At 41.6% G+C, this 21,425-nt stretch overlaps 1 protein-coding gene across 2 annotated transcripts in view; it reads right to left on the bottom strand.

Moving 5' to 3' along the window:
* neurl4 (neuralized E3 ubiquitin protein ligase 4) overlaps positions 1-21,425 on the bottom strand; it is a 33,732-nt gene that overhangs the window by 9,104 nt on the left and 3,203 nt on the right. For both annotated transcript variants that reach the window (XM_034309546.2, XM_034309545.2), the window contains exons 2-23: positions 19,194-19,716; positions 18,999-19,070; positions 16,820-17,292; positions 14,672-14,783; positions 14,476-14,564; positions 14,273-14,345; positions 12,159-12,432; positions 11,897-12,078; positions 9,949-10,034; positions 9,597-9,759; positions 9,270-9,480; positions 7,904-7,980; positions 6,776-6,854; positions 5,838-6,007; positions 4,506-4,634; positions 4,147-4,292; positions 3,811-4,029; positions 3,214-3,312; positions 2,122-2,265; positions 1,868-2,032; positions 1,484-1,642; positions 96-275 (exon numbers count right to left, since the gene is read on the bottom strand). In XM_034309546.2, coding sequence (XP_034165437.2) covers positions 96-275; positions 1,484-1,642; positions 1,868-2,032; positions 2,122-2,265; positions 3,214-3,312; positions 3,811-4,029; positions 4,147-4,292; positions 4,506-4,634; positions 5,838-6,007; positions 6,776-6,854; positions 7,904-7,980; positions 9,270-9,480; positions 9,597-9,759; positions 9,949-10,034; positions 11,897-12,078; positions 12,159-12,432; positions 14,273-14,345; positions 14,476-14,564; positions 14,672-14,783; positions 16,820-17,292; positions 18,999-19,070; positions 19,194-19,716 — 3,825 coding nt within the window. The remainder of the gene's footprint in view (positions 1-95; positions 276-1,483; positions 1,643-1,867; positions 2,033-2,121; positions 2,266-3,213; positions 3,313-3,810; positions 4,030-4,146; positions 4,293-4,505; positions 4,635-5,837; positions 6,008-6,775; positions 6,855-7,903; positions 7,981-9,269; positions 9,481-9,596; positions 9,760-9,948; positions 10,035-11,896; positions 12,079-12,158; positions 12,433-14,272; positions 14,346-14,475; positions 14,565-14,671; positions 14,784-16,819; positions 17,293-18,998; positions 19,071-19,193; positions 19,717-21,425) is intronic.

Below are 21,425 nucleotides of genomic sequence, written 5' to 3' on the forward strand. Positions count from 1 at the left end.
GTTAAGAATGTTTAACTGTTTTATTTTCTTACTACGAATTATTCCGTGTGTGTGTGTGTGTGTGTGTATGTGTGTGTGTGTGTGTGTGTACAGACCTGCTCACACTGGCCGTACAGGTCGATTAGCGGGTAGCAGGGGCTCGGGATGTCCTGCGCTGCCACGCCCTGGTCCATCCCGTTCACATACAGGTGGAGACAGCCGTTAGCGTCCACCAGCAGACCCAGCACCGTCCCCTCAGGACACGTGTCCAAGTTCGGCCCGTAGTTCTCACAGATCTGAGGAGGACAACGTGTACCATAGAGAGAGAGACAGAAAAACAATTTAAACTGAAAGATCACTGAACATAGTGAGAGAGAGAGAGAGAGAGAGAGAGAGAGAGAGCACAATACATACAAAGAGAGAGAGAGACAGAACGAGCAAGACAGAGAGCTACAAAGAGAGATCACAATACATACAGAGAGAGACAGAGAGATCACAATAGATACAGAGGGAGAGAAGGAGAGAGACAGAGACAGACAGAGAGTGAGAGACAGAGGGAGAGACAGACAAAGACAGACAGAGAGAGAGAGAGAGAGAGACAGACAAAGAGAGAGACACATCAAAAAACAAATACTGAGAGAGCAACAGAGAGAGAGAGAGAGAGAGAGAGAGAGAGAGAGAGAGAAACAGAAGAGAGAGAGAGAGAGAGAAAGAGAGAGAGAGAGAGCACAATACATACAAAGAGAGAGAGGGACAGAACGAGCAAGACAGAGATACAAAGCGAGATCACAATACATACAGAGAGAGAGAGAGAGAGATCACAATACATACAGAAAGAAACAATTTAAACTCACAATACATACAAAGAGAGAGAGACAGAGAGAGACAGAGAGATCACAATAGATAGAGAGACAGACAAAGACAGAGACAGAGACAGACAAAGAGAGAGACAGACACATCACAAAACAAATACTGAGAGAGAACAACAGAGAGAGAGAGAGAGAGAGAGAGAGAGAGAGAAACACAAGAGAGACAGACAGATCAGTATACATACTGGAAGGTAATACTGAAAGAGAGAGAGAGAGAGAGAGAGAAACAGAAGAGAGACAGACAGACAGATCAGTATACATACTGGAAGGTAATACTGAAAGAGAGAGAGAGAGAGAGAGAGAGAAAGAGAGAGACAGAGATCACAAGAGATACAAAGGGAGAGAAGGAGAGAGACAGAGACAGAGAGAGAGAGAGACAGAGGGTGAGTCAGACAAAGACAGACAGAGAGAGAGAGAGACACATCACAAAACAAATACTGAGAGGGAAACAGAAGAGAGAGAGAGAGAAACAGAAGAGAGACAGACAGACAGATCAGTATGCGTACTGGAAGGTAATACTGAAAGAGAGAGAGAGAGAGAGAGAGAGAGAAAGAGAGAGAGAGGAACATGACAGAAAACATGTAAGGGAATCCTGACAGACAGACAGACAGACAGACAGACAGGCAGACAGACACCTTCAGTGAGTTGTGGAAGACAGAGTCTCGCTGCAGCAGCCAGACAGAGCGTTTAAGGCAGCAGGCCGTGGAGGGGAAGTTGAGACGATCTGGAGAGTGACCGATCACACCCAGAGACAGAGACGACGTCCACGACGTGTTCAATCTGTCTATCTGAAACTGAACACGAGGACACGGGACGGTTAGTGTCTCATATTTATACACGGCGATAGTTCAGGACGCTGTTCTTATATATCTAGCAAAGAGACAATCTTCATGAGGGGAAAAAGAACCTAAAACACTGAAGGTTAAAAGAACACTTGTTCACTGTGTGTGTGTGTGTGTGTGTGTGTGTGTGTGTGTGTGTGTGTGTGTGTGAGTGTGTGTTAAAGTTTGACCCCACACCTGGAAGAGCTGCTGGCGTGGCAGAGCTTGTGCTGTGACCAGCAGGCCCTGGTTATAACTCGACACTCGTGCGGCCGTCAGGTTCTGATTGGACAGCTGGATGTTTTTCCCATGATTCTCCAGAAAGGCCATCGCCATGGGAACCATGGCAGGCTCGCTCTCGCACTGGACCAGACAGAAGACACAGAGATCAGAACAGAAGAGCATGGTGTAACACACTGCGTGTTGAGTTCAGTCCCGACCCCCTGACTGACCGGTGTGGACTCGTCCTCTCCGTCACTGCAGCTGTCCGAGGACAGCGATGGAGCCTTCACACTGTCCGTGTCCTCCACCAGAGTGGAGCTGACGATGGACACGGCGGTCACCTTCCCGTACAGGTCCAGCACTGCGTACACGTTCTGACACACACACACACACACGCAATGGTATTACAATCAACTAACACACTGTCTGTTTATGTGTGTGTATCTATCTGTGTCTTTCTTTAACTGTGTCTCTCTCCCTCTCTCTCTTTCTCCCTCATTCTGTATGTGTCTCTCTCTCTCTGTCTCTCTCTCACCATGTGTCTGTGTCTCTCTCTCTGTCTCTCACTGTGTGTGTCTCTCTCTGTATCTCTTATTGTGTGTGTCTCTCTCTCTCTCTGTGTCTCTCACTGTCTGTGTGTCTCTCTCTCTCTCTGTGTCTCTCACTGTCTGTGTGTCTCTCTCTCTCTCTGTGTCTCTCACTGTGTATGTCTTTCAGTGTGAGGACGTGTCTTTCACTATGTGTGTGTCTCTCTCTGTGTCTCTCACCGTGTGTGTATGTCTCTCTCTCTCTCTCTCTCTCTCTCTGTATCTCTCAGTGTATGTATGTCTTTCTCCCTCTCTCTCTCTTCTTCTCTCTCTCTGTCTCTCACTGTGTGTGTATGTCTCTCTCTCTCTCTCTCTCTCTCTCTCTGTGTATCTCTCAGTGTATGTATGTCTTTCTCCCTCTCTCTCTCTTCTTCTCTCTCTCTGTCTCTCACTGTGTGTGTATGTCTCTCTCTCTCTGTGTCTCTTATTGTGTGTGTGTCTCTCTCTCTGCATCTGTCTCTCACTGTCTCTCACTGTCCGTCTCTCTCTCTCTCTCTCTCTCTCTGTGTATGTCTTTCAGTGTGAGGACGTGTCTCTCACCGTGTGTGTATGTCTCTCTCTCTCTCTCTCTGTATCTCTCAGTGTATGTGTCTCTCTCTCTCTCTCTCTCTCTCTATATATATCTCTATATCTCTCAATGTGTGTGTATGTCTCTCTCTCTCTTTCTGTATCTCTCACTGTGTGTCTGTCTGTCTGTCTGTCTCTCTCTCTCACTGTATCTCTCACTGTGTGTACCTTAGCCACAGCGGTAGCTGCAGGTCCCATGTCCTCTCCATCGATGAAGACGTGCATTGTGTCGTCGGTGCATCTCTTCACACCCACACGGTTCCCCACCTGCAGTAACACACCTGTTTACTTACTCCTGCTGTAACACACACCCTAAACACCCGCAGTTATACATTCGATAGCGCAAAATTATCTAATGTTATTGGTGATGAAAATAGTTTTGACTATTACAGTAATGTTCCATTCACCAGATTTGGCTGCGAGATAAATCACGATATCACGACGATGAACTGATATCGAGACGCTGATTCTGAAATCCTGTGAAAAATGCAAGCTAGTTTACTAGCCGTTAACCAGCTGACTAGCTACGGTAGCTAGGGTAATACAAGATAATGGGTAACGTAAGATGCTTTTATTAAGGGGAAAGGTGTAGAGTAAGGGTTTGTAAGGTGTTTCTTGGGTTTTAAAAATATTTATAATTCAACATTATTTACGAATGGTTTGAAACCAAGCCCTGAATCCTCACCAGTTTTATTTTAGATGCATAAAAGTACAAAAAAAAAAACCTAATTATTATTGGACACCTTCTGCATTTCATTCTCTCACCGTCAGTCGGTCGAGCGAGCAGCCAAAGTTTTGTCTCAGCAGCATGCCGTTGCGTCTGACCTCCGAACCGGCGAGCAGCCAGGTGACCTTTGACCTGAGCTGAGTGAGGGAGGGCGACAGGCCGCTGAGGGGGCAGGAGGGCAGTTCTGGGGGCTGCAGGGTGGTCAAGCCGATGTGGAGCGACCCAGACCACTGCTCATCCACCTCGTTGATCTTCACCTGAAGCGAGAGAGAGCAGAGATCTAATGTAAACCAGACAGTACAGTACGGTACGGTACGGATCAATATGATGTCACACATAAAAGCAGGATGTCTTTCTCTTTTCCCAGATCTCACCTCGAACAGTTCATCCGTTTTGAGCTCCTTTGCGCTGAAGACGATGCCGTGAGAATACCCTCCCACCCTGACGGCCTGGCAGCCGTCTCCCAGCAACACCACATTCTTCCCGTGTTTGCTGTGCAGACGATGAGCCACTCCTGCCACTAGAGGGAGACACGCAAAAAGGTTTTATTAAAGAAAGTGAAAATATGTTTAATGTACAATAACAATACATTCATCCTATTCAAAGTCAAACATACACAACCCATATTCATTCAACACTGATTATATTTAACGACTTGTGTTCAGGGAGGTCTTTAATGCTCTGTCTTTAAAGGTGTTACACACACACACACACACACACACGTGGTCAGTACCTGGTGAGTGTATTGGGAAACTCTTCTCTGTGATGTTACTGGTGCACAGGCTGTTGTCAAGAGGACCAGATGAGCTGGTGATGGTCACCTGAACGCACTGACCGTACAGATCAATCACAGCATACACGTCTGAGAGAGAGAGAGAGAGAGGGATAGAGGGAGAGAGAGAGAGAGAGAGAGAGATTTGTATCATTGTATTTATCCATGTTGTTGTTTTTCTAATGTGTTTTCAAAGTATCTAAGCACACCTGGAATCTGGAACCTGTATCTAAGCTTTGGCAATACAAGTGTTAATATTTGTCATGCAATAAAGCAAGAGAGAGAGAGAGAGAGAGAGAGAGAGAGAGAGAGAGAGAGAGAGATGATGCATATAGACTAAGAGAAAGAGGGATAACGAGATACAGAGAAACAGAAAGAGAGAGACATGGAGATAGTGTGAGACAGTGATACAGAGAGACAGACAGAGAGAGTCAGAGAGAGAGATTGACAGAACGATACAGAGAGAGATTGAAGGATAGAGAGGAGAGAGTAAACAGAGAGACAAGAAGACAGAAAAAGAGAAATGGAGAGAGAGAGAGAGAGAGAGAGAGAGAGAGAGAGATTGACAGAACGATACAGAGAGAGATTGAAGGATAGAGAGGAGAGAGTACACCGAGAGACAAGAAGACAGAAAAAGAGAAATGGAGAGAGAGAGAGAGAGAGAGAGAGAGAGAGAGAGAGAGAGAGAGAGAGAGAGAGAGAGATTGACAGAAAGATACAGAGAGAGATTGAAGGATAGAGAGGAGAGAGTAAATAGAGAGACAAGAAGACAGAAAAAGAGAAATGGAGAGAGAGAGAGAGAGCGAGAGACAAACAGTGTGATACAGAGAGACAGACAGAGAGACAGCACCAGAGAGAGAAAGAGAGAGAGAGAGAGAGAGAGAGAGAGAGAGATTGACAGAGATTGAAGGATAGAGAGGAGAGAGAGACAGAGAGACAAGAACACAGAGAAAGAGAAACAGAGAGAGAGAGAGAGAGAGAGAGAGAGAGACAGAGAGAGACAGAGAGAGAGACAGTGTGATACAGAGACAGAGTGAGAGAGAGATACGGACAAATTGACAGAAAGATGATAGAGAGAGAGCAAAGGAGAGAGACTGAGAGAGGCAGAGACAGATAGAGACAGAGACGGAGAGAGAGAGAGAGAAATATACAGAGAGAGATAACGAGACACATAGAAGGACATTTTGTCCAAATAATAAAAAAAAACAATAAAAATAAAACTGTGAAAGCGAACAGCTTTAACAGAAGCCATTGCAGCTGGTGTGTGTAAAATGCAGTTCTTTTCTCCTGTACCTGGTGGTAATCCGGTACACGCCACGCCCTGGTCCACTCCGTTTATGTAGTAGTGGAGATCTCCGGAGGCTGAACGCATCATTCCGATCCTGGAGCCCGTCCCCAGGGAGTCCAGATCACAGCCATAGTTATTCCTCATGGTATTCCCGTCCTGCATGATCGCTGTGCCGCTGTAACGGAGAGAAATGAGAGGGAATAGAGAGAAGAGACATGAGGAGCCGTATCACACGATACGTATCTGGATAGACGCTGACATTCCCAAGACTTTAGAAGAACTACACACTTTATAGAACTACACAGTTCCTGGATGACTTTCTGTTTCCACTCCACTGCAGGCACCATGACATTTATATAAAACAGCAAAAATGATGTGCAGTGAGGCAAAAATACAGCAATACAGCAAACACGGAGGCAGAGGAGGAGGAGGAGGAGTTTAAATTTGGTTTGTTCTTTATCAATTTGCTGTATATTTCCATTTCCACAAGAGATGTGCCAATTAGACACGTACAAAAGCAACAAAGTGTGCCAATTGTGCTAGAAGCTCACATTCAACCAATTCTCACTAAAGACTGGATTGCAGATTTCAGTACAAAAAAATATCCCATATATATATATATAAATATCTAACTACTTATAAAGACTAGTAGCTTAACTGCATTGGCTGTATTGGCTTATGAAGGGGGCGGGGCTTTGTACACAGCAGACTGCCAAATATTTCCAGTGTATAAAAGTATAAAAGTGTGTATACATAGGAGCTGATTTAGTACCCCTAAATTAGTTAATGAAAATTAAGCTACATTTAAAAATAGTTTCCACATTCACATCACAGAATTGCTAGTTACTAAAAACTGAAAATCACCAAATCACGCAGCTAAGTTATGAACTCCAACAAAATGGCCGCCCTTCCAGTCCTGGATAGAGCGCCTAATGCGACGCACCTCAGCATCCAGGTATCGTAATCGATATCAGTCATAGTGTTGGGGAACTCCAGTTCCTCTGGTCTGATCGCAGTCACTCCTACAACACATAAAAACAAAGTGTTCACCTCAATCAATCAATCAATCAATCATTTATTTCACCAACAAGCAGAATATAAGCAACGTCAGACGAGTCTGCTCCGATTCGTTTTAAAAAGTCATGCATTAAAACAGAATCCCTGATGAAAATTTAATATGGATTTAATATTGACGTGGTTTATTTATTACTTATTTCTTGTCTTTTGTGCTGGAAAATATCTGAAATAATGCAGACAAGACAAGCGAAAGCATTTGAAACTGTTTTTGGTGAAATTATTAATCATTTAATTCAAGATTAATGATCTACATCTATTACATATTTAGATAAAGAGGAAGAGAAAAAGATCTATTCATAAATCCACAAATTTCAAGCATCCTGTGCTTTTATTTAAAATAAATTCCTTATTAAAGTCCTGTTGTAATTTTTTATTGTTACTCCAACAGGGAATAATCAGATTTTAGATGGTAAATGTTCAGATGTTTCACACAGCATTGTTTTATACTACATTACTGAAAAAAATACAATAAACAAAAATACTGAATGATATTTGTTTCAGCCTTCTCATTTACAATCCACATTTAATTGATTTTCTGTCAAATAATTTGCACAAATAATTGATTCTTAAAATATTTGTTTTTTTTTTTTTTCGCAGCCCTATTAATTTTTGCAGATTAAAAAAAAAAAAAAAAAAAAAGATACGCGAGACAGTTTATTAATCTATTAATAAATGTTTGTGTTTTAATAGAAATGTAAGGTATTTCTGTTTTCTGCACAAAAATGCTGATTGATCTAAAATACGGTTACGTGTATTACATGTTTTTCCATTTGAAAATAAAAATAATAATTTTTCAGACATCTAGCCTGATAAAAGAGGTTTCTTCTAATTTCTTTAGATTAAAAAGAAAAAACAACGCATCTTAGTAAGGGGTTATTTTTAAAGCGTTTTATCTGGAGACGGAGCACCGAGATGGCGGCCACGTGGCGTCGTGTTGTATTTTATAGAATGACATCATCAGCGTTCCTTGTATTATTACGTCAAATCAACTCACCTGCCTCTATTGATCCTGACCAGCGATCCACCATCTTCTGAATCACAATCTCAAACAACTCACCATCACGAAGGCACCTGTTCACACACACACACACACACACAGTTTCTATACAGAATGTTCTGTACCAGATGAGAAAGTCTGAAAGGTGATACAGTAAACCCTAGCGTATGTCGGTGGACCAGACAGCTCTATGCTAAGAGCAATAATAAACAGCAGGTTCTGTGAGTGATGCATGAGTCACCAAAACACGCCTTGTAGTGGAGCACCGAAAGCCGACTCGTGTTTGTTCTTCTTCTTCTTCTTCTTTTTTTGTTGTATATACAGTACTGTGCAAAAGTCTTAGGCACATGCAAAGAAATGCTGTAGAGCAAAGACACCTTCAAAAATAATGAAATTAAATGTTTCTACCTTTAATAAAAAATACTATAAAGAGCAGTAAACAGTAATAAATGAAATAAAGTCAATATTTGGTGTGATGATCTGTCACTTTAAAAAAAAATTAGTATTCTCAGGTGCAGTGTGTGCAGTTTTATAAGGAAATGAGCTGTAAGTGTTACTGAGCATCTTGCAGAAGCAGCCACAGTTCTTCTGGAGACTTTGACTGTCGACTCGCTTCTTATTTCTGCAGCGAAACCCAGCAGCCTTCATTATGTTTTTATCTGAAAAGTGTCTCTTATGGAATCTGCTGCTTTCTTAACTGACATACAAACAATTTTCTGTAACATTTCATTTTGTGCTGGAAAACTAATGTTTGGAATCTAAAATGTTTTTGTACTGAATCAATAATGTAGAAGTCAGAAAATAAACATCTATAACAAACTTTCTACTAAAAAAAAATAGGGTACCTAAGACTTCTGCACAGTACTGTGTATGGAAAAGTGTATACTTTTTACCATCTGAGCTGTTTGTGAGCGTTACTTCATCTTCAGTAAATGCTTCATACTGGTCATTTGGTGCTGCTTTCATTTATTAAATCAAATAACGTTATCATTTATTTCTCCAAACAGCATGACTGTACTCATTGGTGAGATGAATCAAATGATCTGACTCACTGAAATAAAGCTGGAATTCCCATCCGTTCTACCCTGCGCTTTTATCGAACTGAAACCCAACAGCCACGCCCTCTTGCTCACAAAACCGAGGTTTGTGAATTCACATGTCAAAGTTCACCCAGATAAAACCGGTGCAAGTTGAAAGCAACCGCAACCAGAAGCAAATTTCACATCCCGCATCCTTTCCCCTTCAGTGAATTTTATTCATGTTCGGTCTGACCAGTGCTTCACTTGAAAAAAGCAGGTGACCCCTGTATCACCATAGCGACAGATCTAAACCGTAAAATGGCGGCACCTCTGGTAGAACACACCTGTTGGAGATGACGATGGCGTCGTTGAACTCGCTGCGGCAGTTCTGACGGAGAGCTGTGCGGCCGCCGTTGGTGATGACGGCGTTGGTGCCGTGCAGCTGATGGAAGCGCAGGTCACTGGCCGCACTGACCCCAGTGACAGAACACGGGCTGCCGGGGGACATGGCGATCGGACCCTCAGAGATGTCGTCCGGGAGAGGGGGGAGGTCGGCTGGACGAGAGAGCGAGAGAGAGAGAGAGAGAGAGATTTATTCATAAATAACACACTACTGCTAAATGTGTGTGTTGACTGTTATCAGCTGTTATCTTCTCTCCCGTTCCTCTCACCCATGTCGTCCATGATGGTTGCCTGAGCCGCCTGACCATAAAGATCCACTACGGCGTAAACGTTGGGCGGCACGTTCCAGGCTGCCGGCCCCTGAGGAACTCCGTTCACGAAGAAGTGCAGGCTGCCATCGTCCTTCCGCACCACACCGACAGTGTCTCCAGCCTGGCGCGCGCACACACACACACACACACACACACACACACACACACAGACACACAATAATAATAATAATGTGAGTATTTACCAGGTTATTCAAGCACACATGTAAACAGCATACTACATACTGAATAAAATAAAATAAGAAAAGTAACAGGTAATTATTAACTGTTGATTTTGTAAGTGAAAGCGTACTTTTAGTCGGTCCAGGTTGTGTCCGTACTCGTCTAGTATCGTGGTTCCGTTGTGCATCACTCCGTTCCCCGTCATCATCCACGTCCCTGTGAGAGAGAGAAGAGGTTGTGAGGAGAAACAGATACCCGCTACATGTGGGGTGATACAGTCAGGTCCATAAATATTGGGACAGTGACACAGTTTTGGTATTTTTGCCTCTGTACACCACCACAGTGGATTTGAAATGAAGCAGTCAAGATGTGACTGAAGCGTAGACTTTCAGCTTTAATTCAAGGGGTTTAACAAAAATATTGCATTAACCGTTTAGGAATTACAGCCAGTTTTTACAGAGCTCCTCCATTTTCACAGGCTCAAAAGTAATGGGACAAACTAATATAATCATAAATATTAGGATTATTTTTATTACTTGGAGGTAAATCCTTTGCAGTCAATGACTACCTGAAGTCTGGACCCCATGGACATCACCAAATGCTGAGTTTCCTCCCTTGAGATGATTTGCCAGGTCTTTACTGCAGCCATCTTCAGTTGCTGCTTGTTTGTGGGTCTTTCTGCCTTCAGATTTGTCTTCAGTAAGTGAAAAGCAGCTCAGTTGGGTTGAGGTCAGGTGACTGACTCGGCCATTTAAGAACATTTAATTTCCAAGCTCTTGGGCTGCTTTCACAGTATGTTTTGGGTTGTTATCCGTCTGTACTGTGAAGCGCTATCCTATCAGTTTTGCAGCATTTGACTGAATCTGAGCAGAAAGTATAGCTCTGTACACTTCAGAATTCATCCTGCTACTTCTATCAACAGTCACATTATCAATAAACCCCAGTGACCCAGTTCCATTGGCAGCCAAACATGCCCATGCCATAACACTGCCTCCACATGTTTGACGGATGATGTGGTATGCTTTGGATCATGAGCCCTTCCTTTCCTTCTCCATACTTTTCTCTTCCCATCATTCTGGTACAAGTTAATCTTGCATCAGAACTGGTCAGGCTTTTTTTAGAGGTTTTTTAGCAAAGTCTAATCTGGCCTTTGTGTTCTTGAGTGTTACCAGCAGTTTGCATCTTGAGGTAAACCGTCTGTATTTACATTCATGAAGGTGGCTCTTGATTGTAGACTTTGACAATGATAGGCCTACCTCCTCCAGAGTGTTCCTGACTTGGCTAGATGTTGTGAAGGGGTTGTTCTTCAATAAGAAAAGAATTCTGCAATCATCCACTTTAGCTGTTTTCTGTGGTCTCCCAGGCCTTTTGGTGTTGCTGAGCTCCCCAGTGCATTCCTTCTTTTTAAGAATGTACCAAATTGTTGATTTGGCCCTCCTAAAGTTTCTGCTATCTCTCTGATAGGTCTGTTTTGGTTTTTCACCCTAATGATGGCCTCCTTCAGTTGCATCAACACCTCTTTGGATGGCATATTGAGAGTTCCCATGAACAGCTACCAAATGCAAATTCAACACTTGGAATCACCTCCAGACCTTTTATCTCCTTAATTTATCGTGATATAAGGAGGAAACAGGCCACAGCTGGCCATGAAACTGCTTATCAGTCAATTGTCCCATTACTTTTGAGCCTGTGAAAATGGAGGAGCTCTGTAAAAAATGGCTGTAATTCCTAAACGGTTAATGCAATATTTTTGTTAAACCCCTTGAATTAAAGCTGAAAGTCTACGCTTCAGTCACATCTTGACTGCTTCATTTCAAATCCACTGTGGTGGTGTACAGAGGCAAAAATACCAAAACTGTGTCACTGTCCCAATATTTATGGACCTGACTGTATGTGATGTTTCAGAACATTCCTACATAAAATATAAAAAACATAACAATTTATAAATAGATATTACAATATCCATGATATCTAAGTAACGTATATCACAATATCGATTGTCATATCGCCCGGCTCTAATACACACAGCCTGAGAACTCGTTTATCTACCAAAAACTCATTCAGTGGAAAAGGTGTACCTGAGCGCAGGTTGGTCATGGTGGAAGGTAGCTGTAGGTAGGCGGGGTTATGCGTGGTCACACCGATCTCAATAGACCCCGCCCACTTGTCCACCATTTTGTCGATGCGCACCTGGAACACTTCGTTGGAGTGCAGCGGGCGATTGCTGAGCACGACTCCGTGATTAAAGTCGTCTGTCGCACTGTACCAGATCAGAAAGAAATGATTAATTAAACGCTACATTTTTATTAAGCGCAGTGTGTTTAGAAAACGTTTCCTCACTGAGGTCGTAGTGCCGTCCTGCCGTCGCCGATGATGGCCGCTTTCTGCCCGCAGTTGGGGTGGAAGAGTAGTCGGTCCGGGGCTTCGGGGTCGGGGGTGAGCGAGAGGGCGGGTCGGGGTCGGCCCACGTCAGGTGACAGCGCTCTCATGATGGCGTTGTTGCGGCGTAAACGGTCGCTGTGGTTGTGATTGTGGACGATGGTGACTTTTACCGCCATGCCGTAGAGGTCCACTACACCGTACACCACACCCGGGGTCTGGTTAGCAGCTACGCCTGAAAATATCACACACACACACACACACACACACACGAGTCAATAAGAGCAAAATTTTTGAAGACTCACATGTATTAAATGAATTATACCATTTTTAATCACAATAACATTAAGAAGAGGATGTCCTACTCTTTTAGGAAAGAAGTCGCATCTGATAATTAAATTATTTATTTATTAATTTATTTAATTACGTTAAATCAAACTACAAAAGTGCTTTGTTATGTACTTGGAAAATATGTTCAAATCTAAAGCTGTTATTATTATTATTATTATTATTATTATTAAAATAGCATATGGGTATAGCAGCATATAAAACAAAAAGTAGAGAAAATAAATATGCAATACATAATGGCAATATTAAAAATAAACCAATTATAAAATAATAATAAATTAGCCAAAAAAAAACACATAAGTAATAAGCTAAGATCCAAATGATCAGAATCAGGTGTCCTAATCACTTGGCCTGGCCACAGGTGTATAAAATCAAGCACTTAGGCATGCAGACTGTTTTTACAAACATTTGTGAAAGAATGGGCCGCTCTCAGGAGCTCAGTGAATTCCAGCGTGGAACTGTCATAGGATGCCACCTGTGCAACAAATCCAGTCGTGAAATTTCCTCGCTCCTAAATATTCCACAGTCAACTGTCAGCTTTATCATAACAAAATGGAAGAGTTTGGGAACAACAGCAACTCAGCCACGAAGTGGTAGGCCACGTAAACTGATGGAGAGGGGTCAGCGGTATGCTGAAGCGCATAGTGCAAAGAGGTCGTCGACTTTCTTCACAGTCAATTGCTACAGAGCTCCAAACTTCATGTGACCTTCAGATTAGCCCAAGTGCAGTACGCAGAGAGCTTCATGGAATGGGTTTCCATGGCCGAGCAGCTGCATCCAAGCCACACATCACCAAGTGCAATGCAAAGCGTCAGATTCAGTGGTGTAAAGCACGCTGCCACTGGACTCTAGAGCAGTGGAGACGCGTTCTCTGGAGTGATGAATCACGCTTTTCCATCTGGCAATCTGATGGACGAGTCTGGGTTTGGAGGTTGCCAGGAGAACGGTACATTTCGGACTGCATTGTGCCGAGTGTGAAATTTGGTGGAGGAGGAATTATGGTGTGGGGTTGTTTTTCAGGAGTTGGGCTTGGCCCCTTAGTTCCAGTGAAAGGAACTTTGAATGCTTCAGGATACCAAAACATTACGACAATTCCATGCTCCCAGCCTTGTGGGAACAGTTTGGAGCGGGCCCCTTCCTCTTCCAACATGACTGTGCACCAGTGCACAAAGCAAGGTCCATAAAGACATGGATGACAGTCTGGTGTGGATGAACTTGACTGGCCTGCACAGAGTCCTGATCTGAACCCGATAGAACACCTTTGGGATGAATTAGAGCGGAGACTGAGAGCCAGGCCTTCTCGACCAACATCAGTGTGTGACCTCACCAATGCGCATTTGGAAGAATGGACGAAAATTCCTATAAACACACTCCTCAACCTTGTGGACAGCCTTCCCAGAAGAGTTGAAGCTGTAATAGCTGCAAAAGGTGGACCGACATCATATTGAACCCTATGGGTTAGGAATGGGATGGCACTTAAGTTCATATGTGAGTCAAGGCAGGTGACCGAATACTTTTGGTCATATAGTGTATATATATATATATATATATATAAAATAATGTCCCAATTTTTTGAAAGAGAATAACATTGTACCACTATAGACACCTATAACAACTCCATTCGTCAGAGTGAATTCTGCCTCACTCCTGAGTCACTCTGAATAAAAGAGAGAAACAGAGACAGAGAAATATAAATGTTAATAAGGAAGTAAGGAAGTTTCGCTCACCTTGGTCTATGCCGTTGATGTAGAAGTGTAAAGCACCGCTGGCTTTCCTCATCAGGCCAATATGATCCCCTTCCTACAGATAAACAACAACAACAACAACAACAATAATAATAATCACACAGTTAAGAGACATAGTGACGTGTGCTAAAGCAGGATGTGTGTGTGTGCGTGTGTGTGTGTGTGTGTGAGGGCAGAAATGTTACCTGGAGCTCATCCAGGCTGAATTCACAGTACTCCCTACGTGTGCCCTTGCCATTGGTCAAAATCCCACAGCCGCTCATCATGATGGTACCTGACAACACGGATGAACACGGTATTACAAGTACATCGAGCATCAAACATCTCCAAACGAAACCAGAACTACGAGCGCCCTTTATTCCCCCGTCGCTATAAACAGACCTGAGCGTAAGTTGGTCATTGTTGCAGGATAGTCCAGACTGTTTGGGTTGTGAGTCGTCACTCCGATCTCAATGGATCCGGACCATTTATCCACCAGTTTATCGATACGAATCTAACACACACATTGGCAAAAATAACCAGTGTTAATGTATTAACACACACAGCTGGATGATCTGTCTTAGATTTGTGCATATTTTCATCCTGAGATACATTAGGATCCTTTGGGAAGTTTATCAAAATTAATAAATCAATATCAATACACAAGGAGTCATGAATTAAGCCTAAAAGCTGTATTTTAACACAATATGGATTTCAAAAGCTAGTTTTATAGTTAAAGACAGAACAAAAATACAGCTGAGGTCAAAAGTTTACATCCCCCTTTCAGAATCTGCAAAATTTTAATTATTTTACCAAAATAAGAGGATCATACAAAGTGCATGTTATTGTTTATTTAGTGCTGACCTGAATAAGATATTTCACATAAAAGATGTTTACATAAAGTCCACAAGAGAAAATAATAGTTGAATTTATAAAAATGACCCCGTTCAAAAGTTTACATCCCCTTGATTCTTAATACTGTGTTGTTACCTGAATGATCCACAGCTGTGTTTTTTTGTTTACTGATAGTTGTTCATGAGTCCCTTGTTTGTCCTGAACAGTTAAACTGCCTGCTGTTCTTCAGAAAAATCCTTCAGCTCCCACAAATTCTTTGGTTTTCCAGCATTTTTGTGTATTTGAACCCTTTCCAACGATGACTGTATGATTTTGAGATCCATCTTTTCACACTGAGGACAACTGAGGGACTCATATGCAACTATTACAGAAGGTTCAAACGCTCACTGATGCTCCAGAAGGAAAAACCATGCATTAAGGGGTGAAAACTTTTGAACAGAATGGAGATGTGTACATTTTTTTGCCTAAATATCGTATTTTTTCATTTAGTACTGCCCTTCAGAGGCTACAGAAGATACTTACATGTTTCCCAGAAGACAAAATAAGTTAAATTTACCCTGATCTTGAAATTCGAAAAGTTTTCACCCCCCGGCTCTGGAAATGCTGGAAAACCAAAGAATTTGTGGGAGCTGAAGGATTTTTCTGAAGAACAGCAGGCAGTTTAACTGTTCAGGACAAACAAGGGCCTCATGAACAACTATCACTAAACAAAAAAACACAGCTGTGGATCATTCAGGTAACAACACAGTATTAAGAATCAAGGGGATGTAAACTTTTGAACGGGGTCATTTTTATAAATTCAGCTATTATTTTCTCTTGTGGACGATATGTAAACATCTTTTATGTGAAATATCTTATTCAGGTCAGCACTAAATAAACAATAACATGCACTTTGTATGATCCCTCTTATTTGGTAAATTGATTAACATTTTGCAGATTCTGAAAGGGGGATGTAAACTTTTGAGCTCAGCTGTATTATTTGGTGAAGCCTCCCTTGGGAAAAAATGATTAAGTGTTGTTATTATAGTTCTGATTGTATTTAATTTTATTTTTAGCTCCTGATTTGTGAATCATTTGTGATCTCTTTTGTACTGAAAGATTTTTTTTTCCATAATGACGGATGCCAAGAACAGTTTATACACCAGACAACCAGGATGTGGTCAAAGACAACGTTTTTTTTTTGTTGCTCTGGATGAAAGCATCAGCTGAGTGAGGTAAATGGAAACGTTTTTCACACCTCTTTGTATTCATTTCAGGTATTCTGTCAGAAGTGTCAATAGTTTTGACACATACCTGAAGCAATACACTTATTCAAGACATTCATATTAAAATGATTTTCATGAGTTTACTCTCAAACAAAAAAATATCTTGTCTTTCCTGTTTAAACATTTATACAATCATTTGTACGAATACTGTAGAAGTCTATATGAATCATCTATATGAAAAATAAGTTCTTCCTTCTCCCACGTAAACTTAGAGGCTTACAGATCATATTTTGTTTACTCGTATTTTTAAAAAAATCTTTATATAGTGATAGTTTTTATAATAATAAATATTCTGAAATACATCACTGCAGTTTACTTTCACTGCAGCTTACTGTATCTTTACAAAATGTAGTTGAAAATAGTTGTCCTTTAATGATACATTCAAGTTGCATTACTACATTATAACATTATTACACACACACACACACACCTCAAACATCTCGTTGTGCCTGAGCGGGCGGTTGGTCATGACCACGCCGTTGTTGAACTCGTCCAGCGGTCTCCTCCTCTCGGCCGTCTTGTTGTTGTTGCTCAGTTTAATCAGCGTGCCACACTTCTCGTGGAACAGCAGCGCGTCATTGGTGGTCATCCCACTGTTGCATACCGTCGTCCCCGCCCCACTTCCTCCTCCTCCTCCTCCTCCTCCTCCTCCTCCATTCCCTGATGGGCTGTTATTGTTGCCTCCCCCGCCCTCTGCTCGACCTCCGACTCCGTTCTCATTTCCTCCTCCCCCTGCTCCTCGGGATCCATTACTGCTTCCTGTTCCCCCTCTGGAGGAGTCTGAACTTCCTCCTGAACCACCTGCTCCTCCTAAACCCAAGTCCTCTCTGCCCTCGTCTTCTGATCGGTACAGCGACACGATGGCGTTGTTAAACACGTCGAATAACTGGTGCTCCGTGAGGACTGGAGTGGGAGAGAAATCAGTTCATTCCTAAAGTCACTCAAACATTCAGAAATCTTGCCGCTTATGAATTAACTTGAGTAGCAAATTGTCGCTGGAGCAGTTTTAGGAAAAAAAAAAAAAAATCAATCTAATCGAAATTTTCTAATCTGAAAATCTGCAAGCATATTAAACACATGACAGGCAACTGTTATTACATCATAAAATACAAGAGCCAATCAGGTTTGAATATGCAAATTCAGGCAATGCTAAATTACAGGAGAGTAGATGAAGCCTTGTTATTACACCAGCTCACCACAAAGAAGGGTTCATTTCAAAATATAAAATATATCCAATGTGTCATACTTTAATTAATAAAAAATAATTAATCAAAAAAATTAGAATCATTAACATGATATCAGTAACTCTGCTTTATCACATCACATCACACCATCATTGATTATTTTCCTATAACAGCATGCCCCAGTGTTTTTTTTTTTTCTTTCTCTATCGGTTAGTATTCACGCTGGTGCATTAAATCACAAGCTCTAATCATGTATCATCTTAACTGTGTATTATTTATGTCTCTTTGTGTTTAAATGTACGTTTTAAAACATCTATCCCTTTAATATAAATCTAAAGACCAGTTTTATTTATTTAAGAATGTGAATGTAGGCTTCTAATATACAGTGTGAAATAAAAGGCAAGCGTAATAAAATTGTTTGGTCTCCTACATGTCCGGATAATTGTAATCATTTAACTATTGATTTAGCAATTTAAACAGTGGTTGAAATATTAAGCAAAATAACCAGGATTAGAAATATTTGCATATTATTTGCGTAGGCGTGGCCATGAGTTAATAATGCCCACGAGATGCATAATTTGTGTGGCCAAAGTTAGAACGAATTACGGCTACGTTCATGTGACCAGGTTGAATTAACGCAAATCTGATTTTCTGCCTTAATAAGGCAGAGATCTGTTTTTTTTCCCCAGGGGACAAGAAAATCTGATCTTTTCACATCAGACCTTTCATATATGCTTCTAGATCTGATACATGTCCGATTAGTGGCTGTGAGTGAGAACGAGCAGAAGTCATGTGACTTTAGTGCGCATTATCACAGTCATCATCATCATCATCATCATCATCCGGTGTCTACAGTGCAACGAAACAACAACAGAGGACAGCGATGACTACAGCAGAACGATGGGGAAATTTGTGATTTACTTGATATCTAGGAATCAATAGAAGCTACACTGGAAAAAAAATCAAAATCAAGTAGTGTTCAAAACATTAAAAACAGATACAAGTCACTTACAATAGACAAATCCGATCTGAGAAAAAAAAAAAAATCATAACTTCATGATTTTTGAACATAACTTTAACTATAATATGTTGTAGAATGTCAGACTTAATAACAGTTAATTATTTAACTGGAGAAAAAGTCTATTCGCTCTGAGAATACACTTCATTGGGCGAACCATCGCTCATTTTAAAATATTATAAGTGCCTTGAGGTAAGCATTCCACAGCCACTAATATACTCGTTCCTGGCCACACCTTATTAAACAAAAGTAAGCACCATGTCACCTCAGCAGCTCTGTAACTGTAATCACTTGTGCTCCTTTTCACTGGTGTATAATAGCTGAAATATCTGAATTAAAACACACATAGGGTATGCAAGAAGGTAAAAGATTTAGGTGATGTTAAAAGCTAATTTAAGAATAAATACCAGTGTCTGGATCGAAGTTATTGGGGAATTTGTCAGGTCGGCCGTGTCCGTGTCCTCGTGTAACTTCAGGAGCTGAGGACAAAAACAAAATCAAGAGAACATGAGAGAACGTGTTATATGGAAAAGATAATAATAATTTAAAAAAAGCAACATTTTACACCATTTGAGTTGTTTTGAAATGTTATTTGTGAGTACCGTCCTCAGCCGAGCCGTTCATCACAGCAGCTATAGCGGGAACCCCGGGTAACACCACGCCCCCCGTTGTGTCCTCATGATCCGGCATGAGAGCAGCCGGAGACGCCGCCGCGGACGCCGCCCTGTCCACCTCTCCCTCCTCTAACTCCTCCCGATCTTCGTTCTCTGTGTCCGGCGGAGGCTCGCAGCTGACCACAGTGACTTGAGTGCACTTGCCGTAGAGATCCACTACGGCCCACAGGCGCGAGGGCAGGCCGCTGGCCGCCGGACCGCAGTCCTGCCCGTTCACCCACAGGTGCAGCTCTCCTCGGCCGTTCCTCTGGATCCCGACGCGGTCGCCCTCGCTCAGCTGGTCCAGGTCACGCCCGTACTCCTCCAGAACCGAGCGGCCGTCCTTCAGCACGGAGCAGCCGGACACGATCCACGAGCCGCCCTTCAGCCCTGTGGCGCTGCTGGGGAAGTCGAGAGCGGCCGGATCCAGCGCCGTCACGCCGATCTCTATAGAGCCGCTCCACGAGTTCACCTGCACACACACGGTTACAGGAGGTGTGGGAGAAAATCACTCATTATGTGTATGTGTACAAATTCAAGCCAAGCAGATCTTTACTGTCATCACAACATGAAATAATGTTTCTCCTGGACCCAAGGTGTAATATACACATGACATGACACACACAAACAGGACAGACATACAAACAGTGCAACAGGAATAAGAAGCATGCAGGAGTGAGTACACACACACACAGAGGCAGTAGAGCATAAACACTCCAATCACAAAAGACATTTAACATGACAATAGGACATTACAGTAAACACAGGGGTCTAAACCTGTGACCAGAATGAGTTTAGTAAAACGTGTCAGTGCGGTAAAGCTTGTAAAAGAGACTGGAGATGAATGAAAGTACAGTCAGTAAACTCAAAGAGTCGTGTGCTGTAAACAGTACGTCAGTGCAGTGAATGAACAGCAAGTGACAGCAGGACAAAAGGAACAACTCATTAAAGTGAAATTCCCAGTCCAAGGAGAAATACTGGGCCTCATTGATAAAGCTGGATACGAACGTGTTTGTGTGCAAATTGTTCATATGAGCATTTACACAAGAAATTTGGTGAAAATTTCGTGACAATCTCTTAAAATAAAAAAAAAAAACATTCGTATCGTAATGTAAACCTCAACTTGATCATCAAAATCATATCATTTTCATGGATTACTCCACTTTTATATCTGGAATAAACTGTCGGGTTTAAATTGCTTCATTTTATTACAGTTACAGCGTTTAGCAGACGCTTTTATCCAGAGCGACTTATAGAAGAGCTTTAGAGTCAGCTGATGGAGGATTTCGCTCTCAGTTTTTATTATTATTATTAACATTATATATTATTAAATATTTTATTGGCAGAGTAGTGAGACGAAATATTTTCCACACGTCTGTTTTTTGAAACCTTTACCCTGATCGTTCATTTCCTGCTCCCAGCTGTCTGTGCACGTGACCTTTTATGGAGTTTTGTGGGCGTCGCTAAATGCAAATGAGCTGAGTCAGGATCGTGTTTTTCACTTTACATGTGATCAACACACACACGCAAGTAGGAACAAAATCAGCCTTTCGGAAACTTTTTTAAATCCGGTGTAAAATTTAGTTCGGTTTGACTTACGCAAATATTTACACTCAACTTTATAAAAGATTTGATGAATGAGGCGCAGTGTGGATCCCATTTTGGTGCATTTTTCTAATATCTTTTAAAATAAATAAATAAATAAAATAAAAAGCCTTGATTGTGACTTAGGTAGATGATACACATGTCACTTGATGATTTGATGAAAATGATTTTAATCACACTTATGCACAAAACTAAATAAACTCTTTATCTCTTAATTAGTTTACGTTCTCAGACAAAAGCTGAACAATTAATCCCAGTGTAACTGTAATCACTATTTCTGATTCCTCAATAATTAAACACAGTGACGCTCTTTCCCAAGTTCCCGAGTTGGTATTAGAGATCGTCCCGAATGCCTGAAAATACAACGATCGTGTAAATGAGAACGATTTACTTTAACCTGGCTTTTTATAGCTCTCAGGATTTTCACTGTGTTAAATATGATATGTTGCGGGATTGTTTCATGATTTTCATAGAGTTATAGTTAATTAATTCATTAATGTAAGAAATTTTTGCGTGATGTTCTTGATTTAATCTTGTTTAACCTTTTAATATTTTATAAGTAAAACACATTTAGTA

The sequence above is a fragment of the Pangasianodon hypophthalmus genome, chromosome 12 (assembly GCF_027358585.1).
Source record: "Pangasianodon hypophthalmus isolate fPanHyp1 chromosome 12, fPanHyp1.pri, whole genome shotgun sequence".
In the NCBI taxonomy this organism is placed as follows: Eukaryota; Metazoa; Chordata; class Actinopteri; order Siluriformes; family Pangasiidae; genus Pangasianodon; species Pangasianodon hypophthalmus.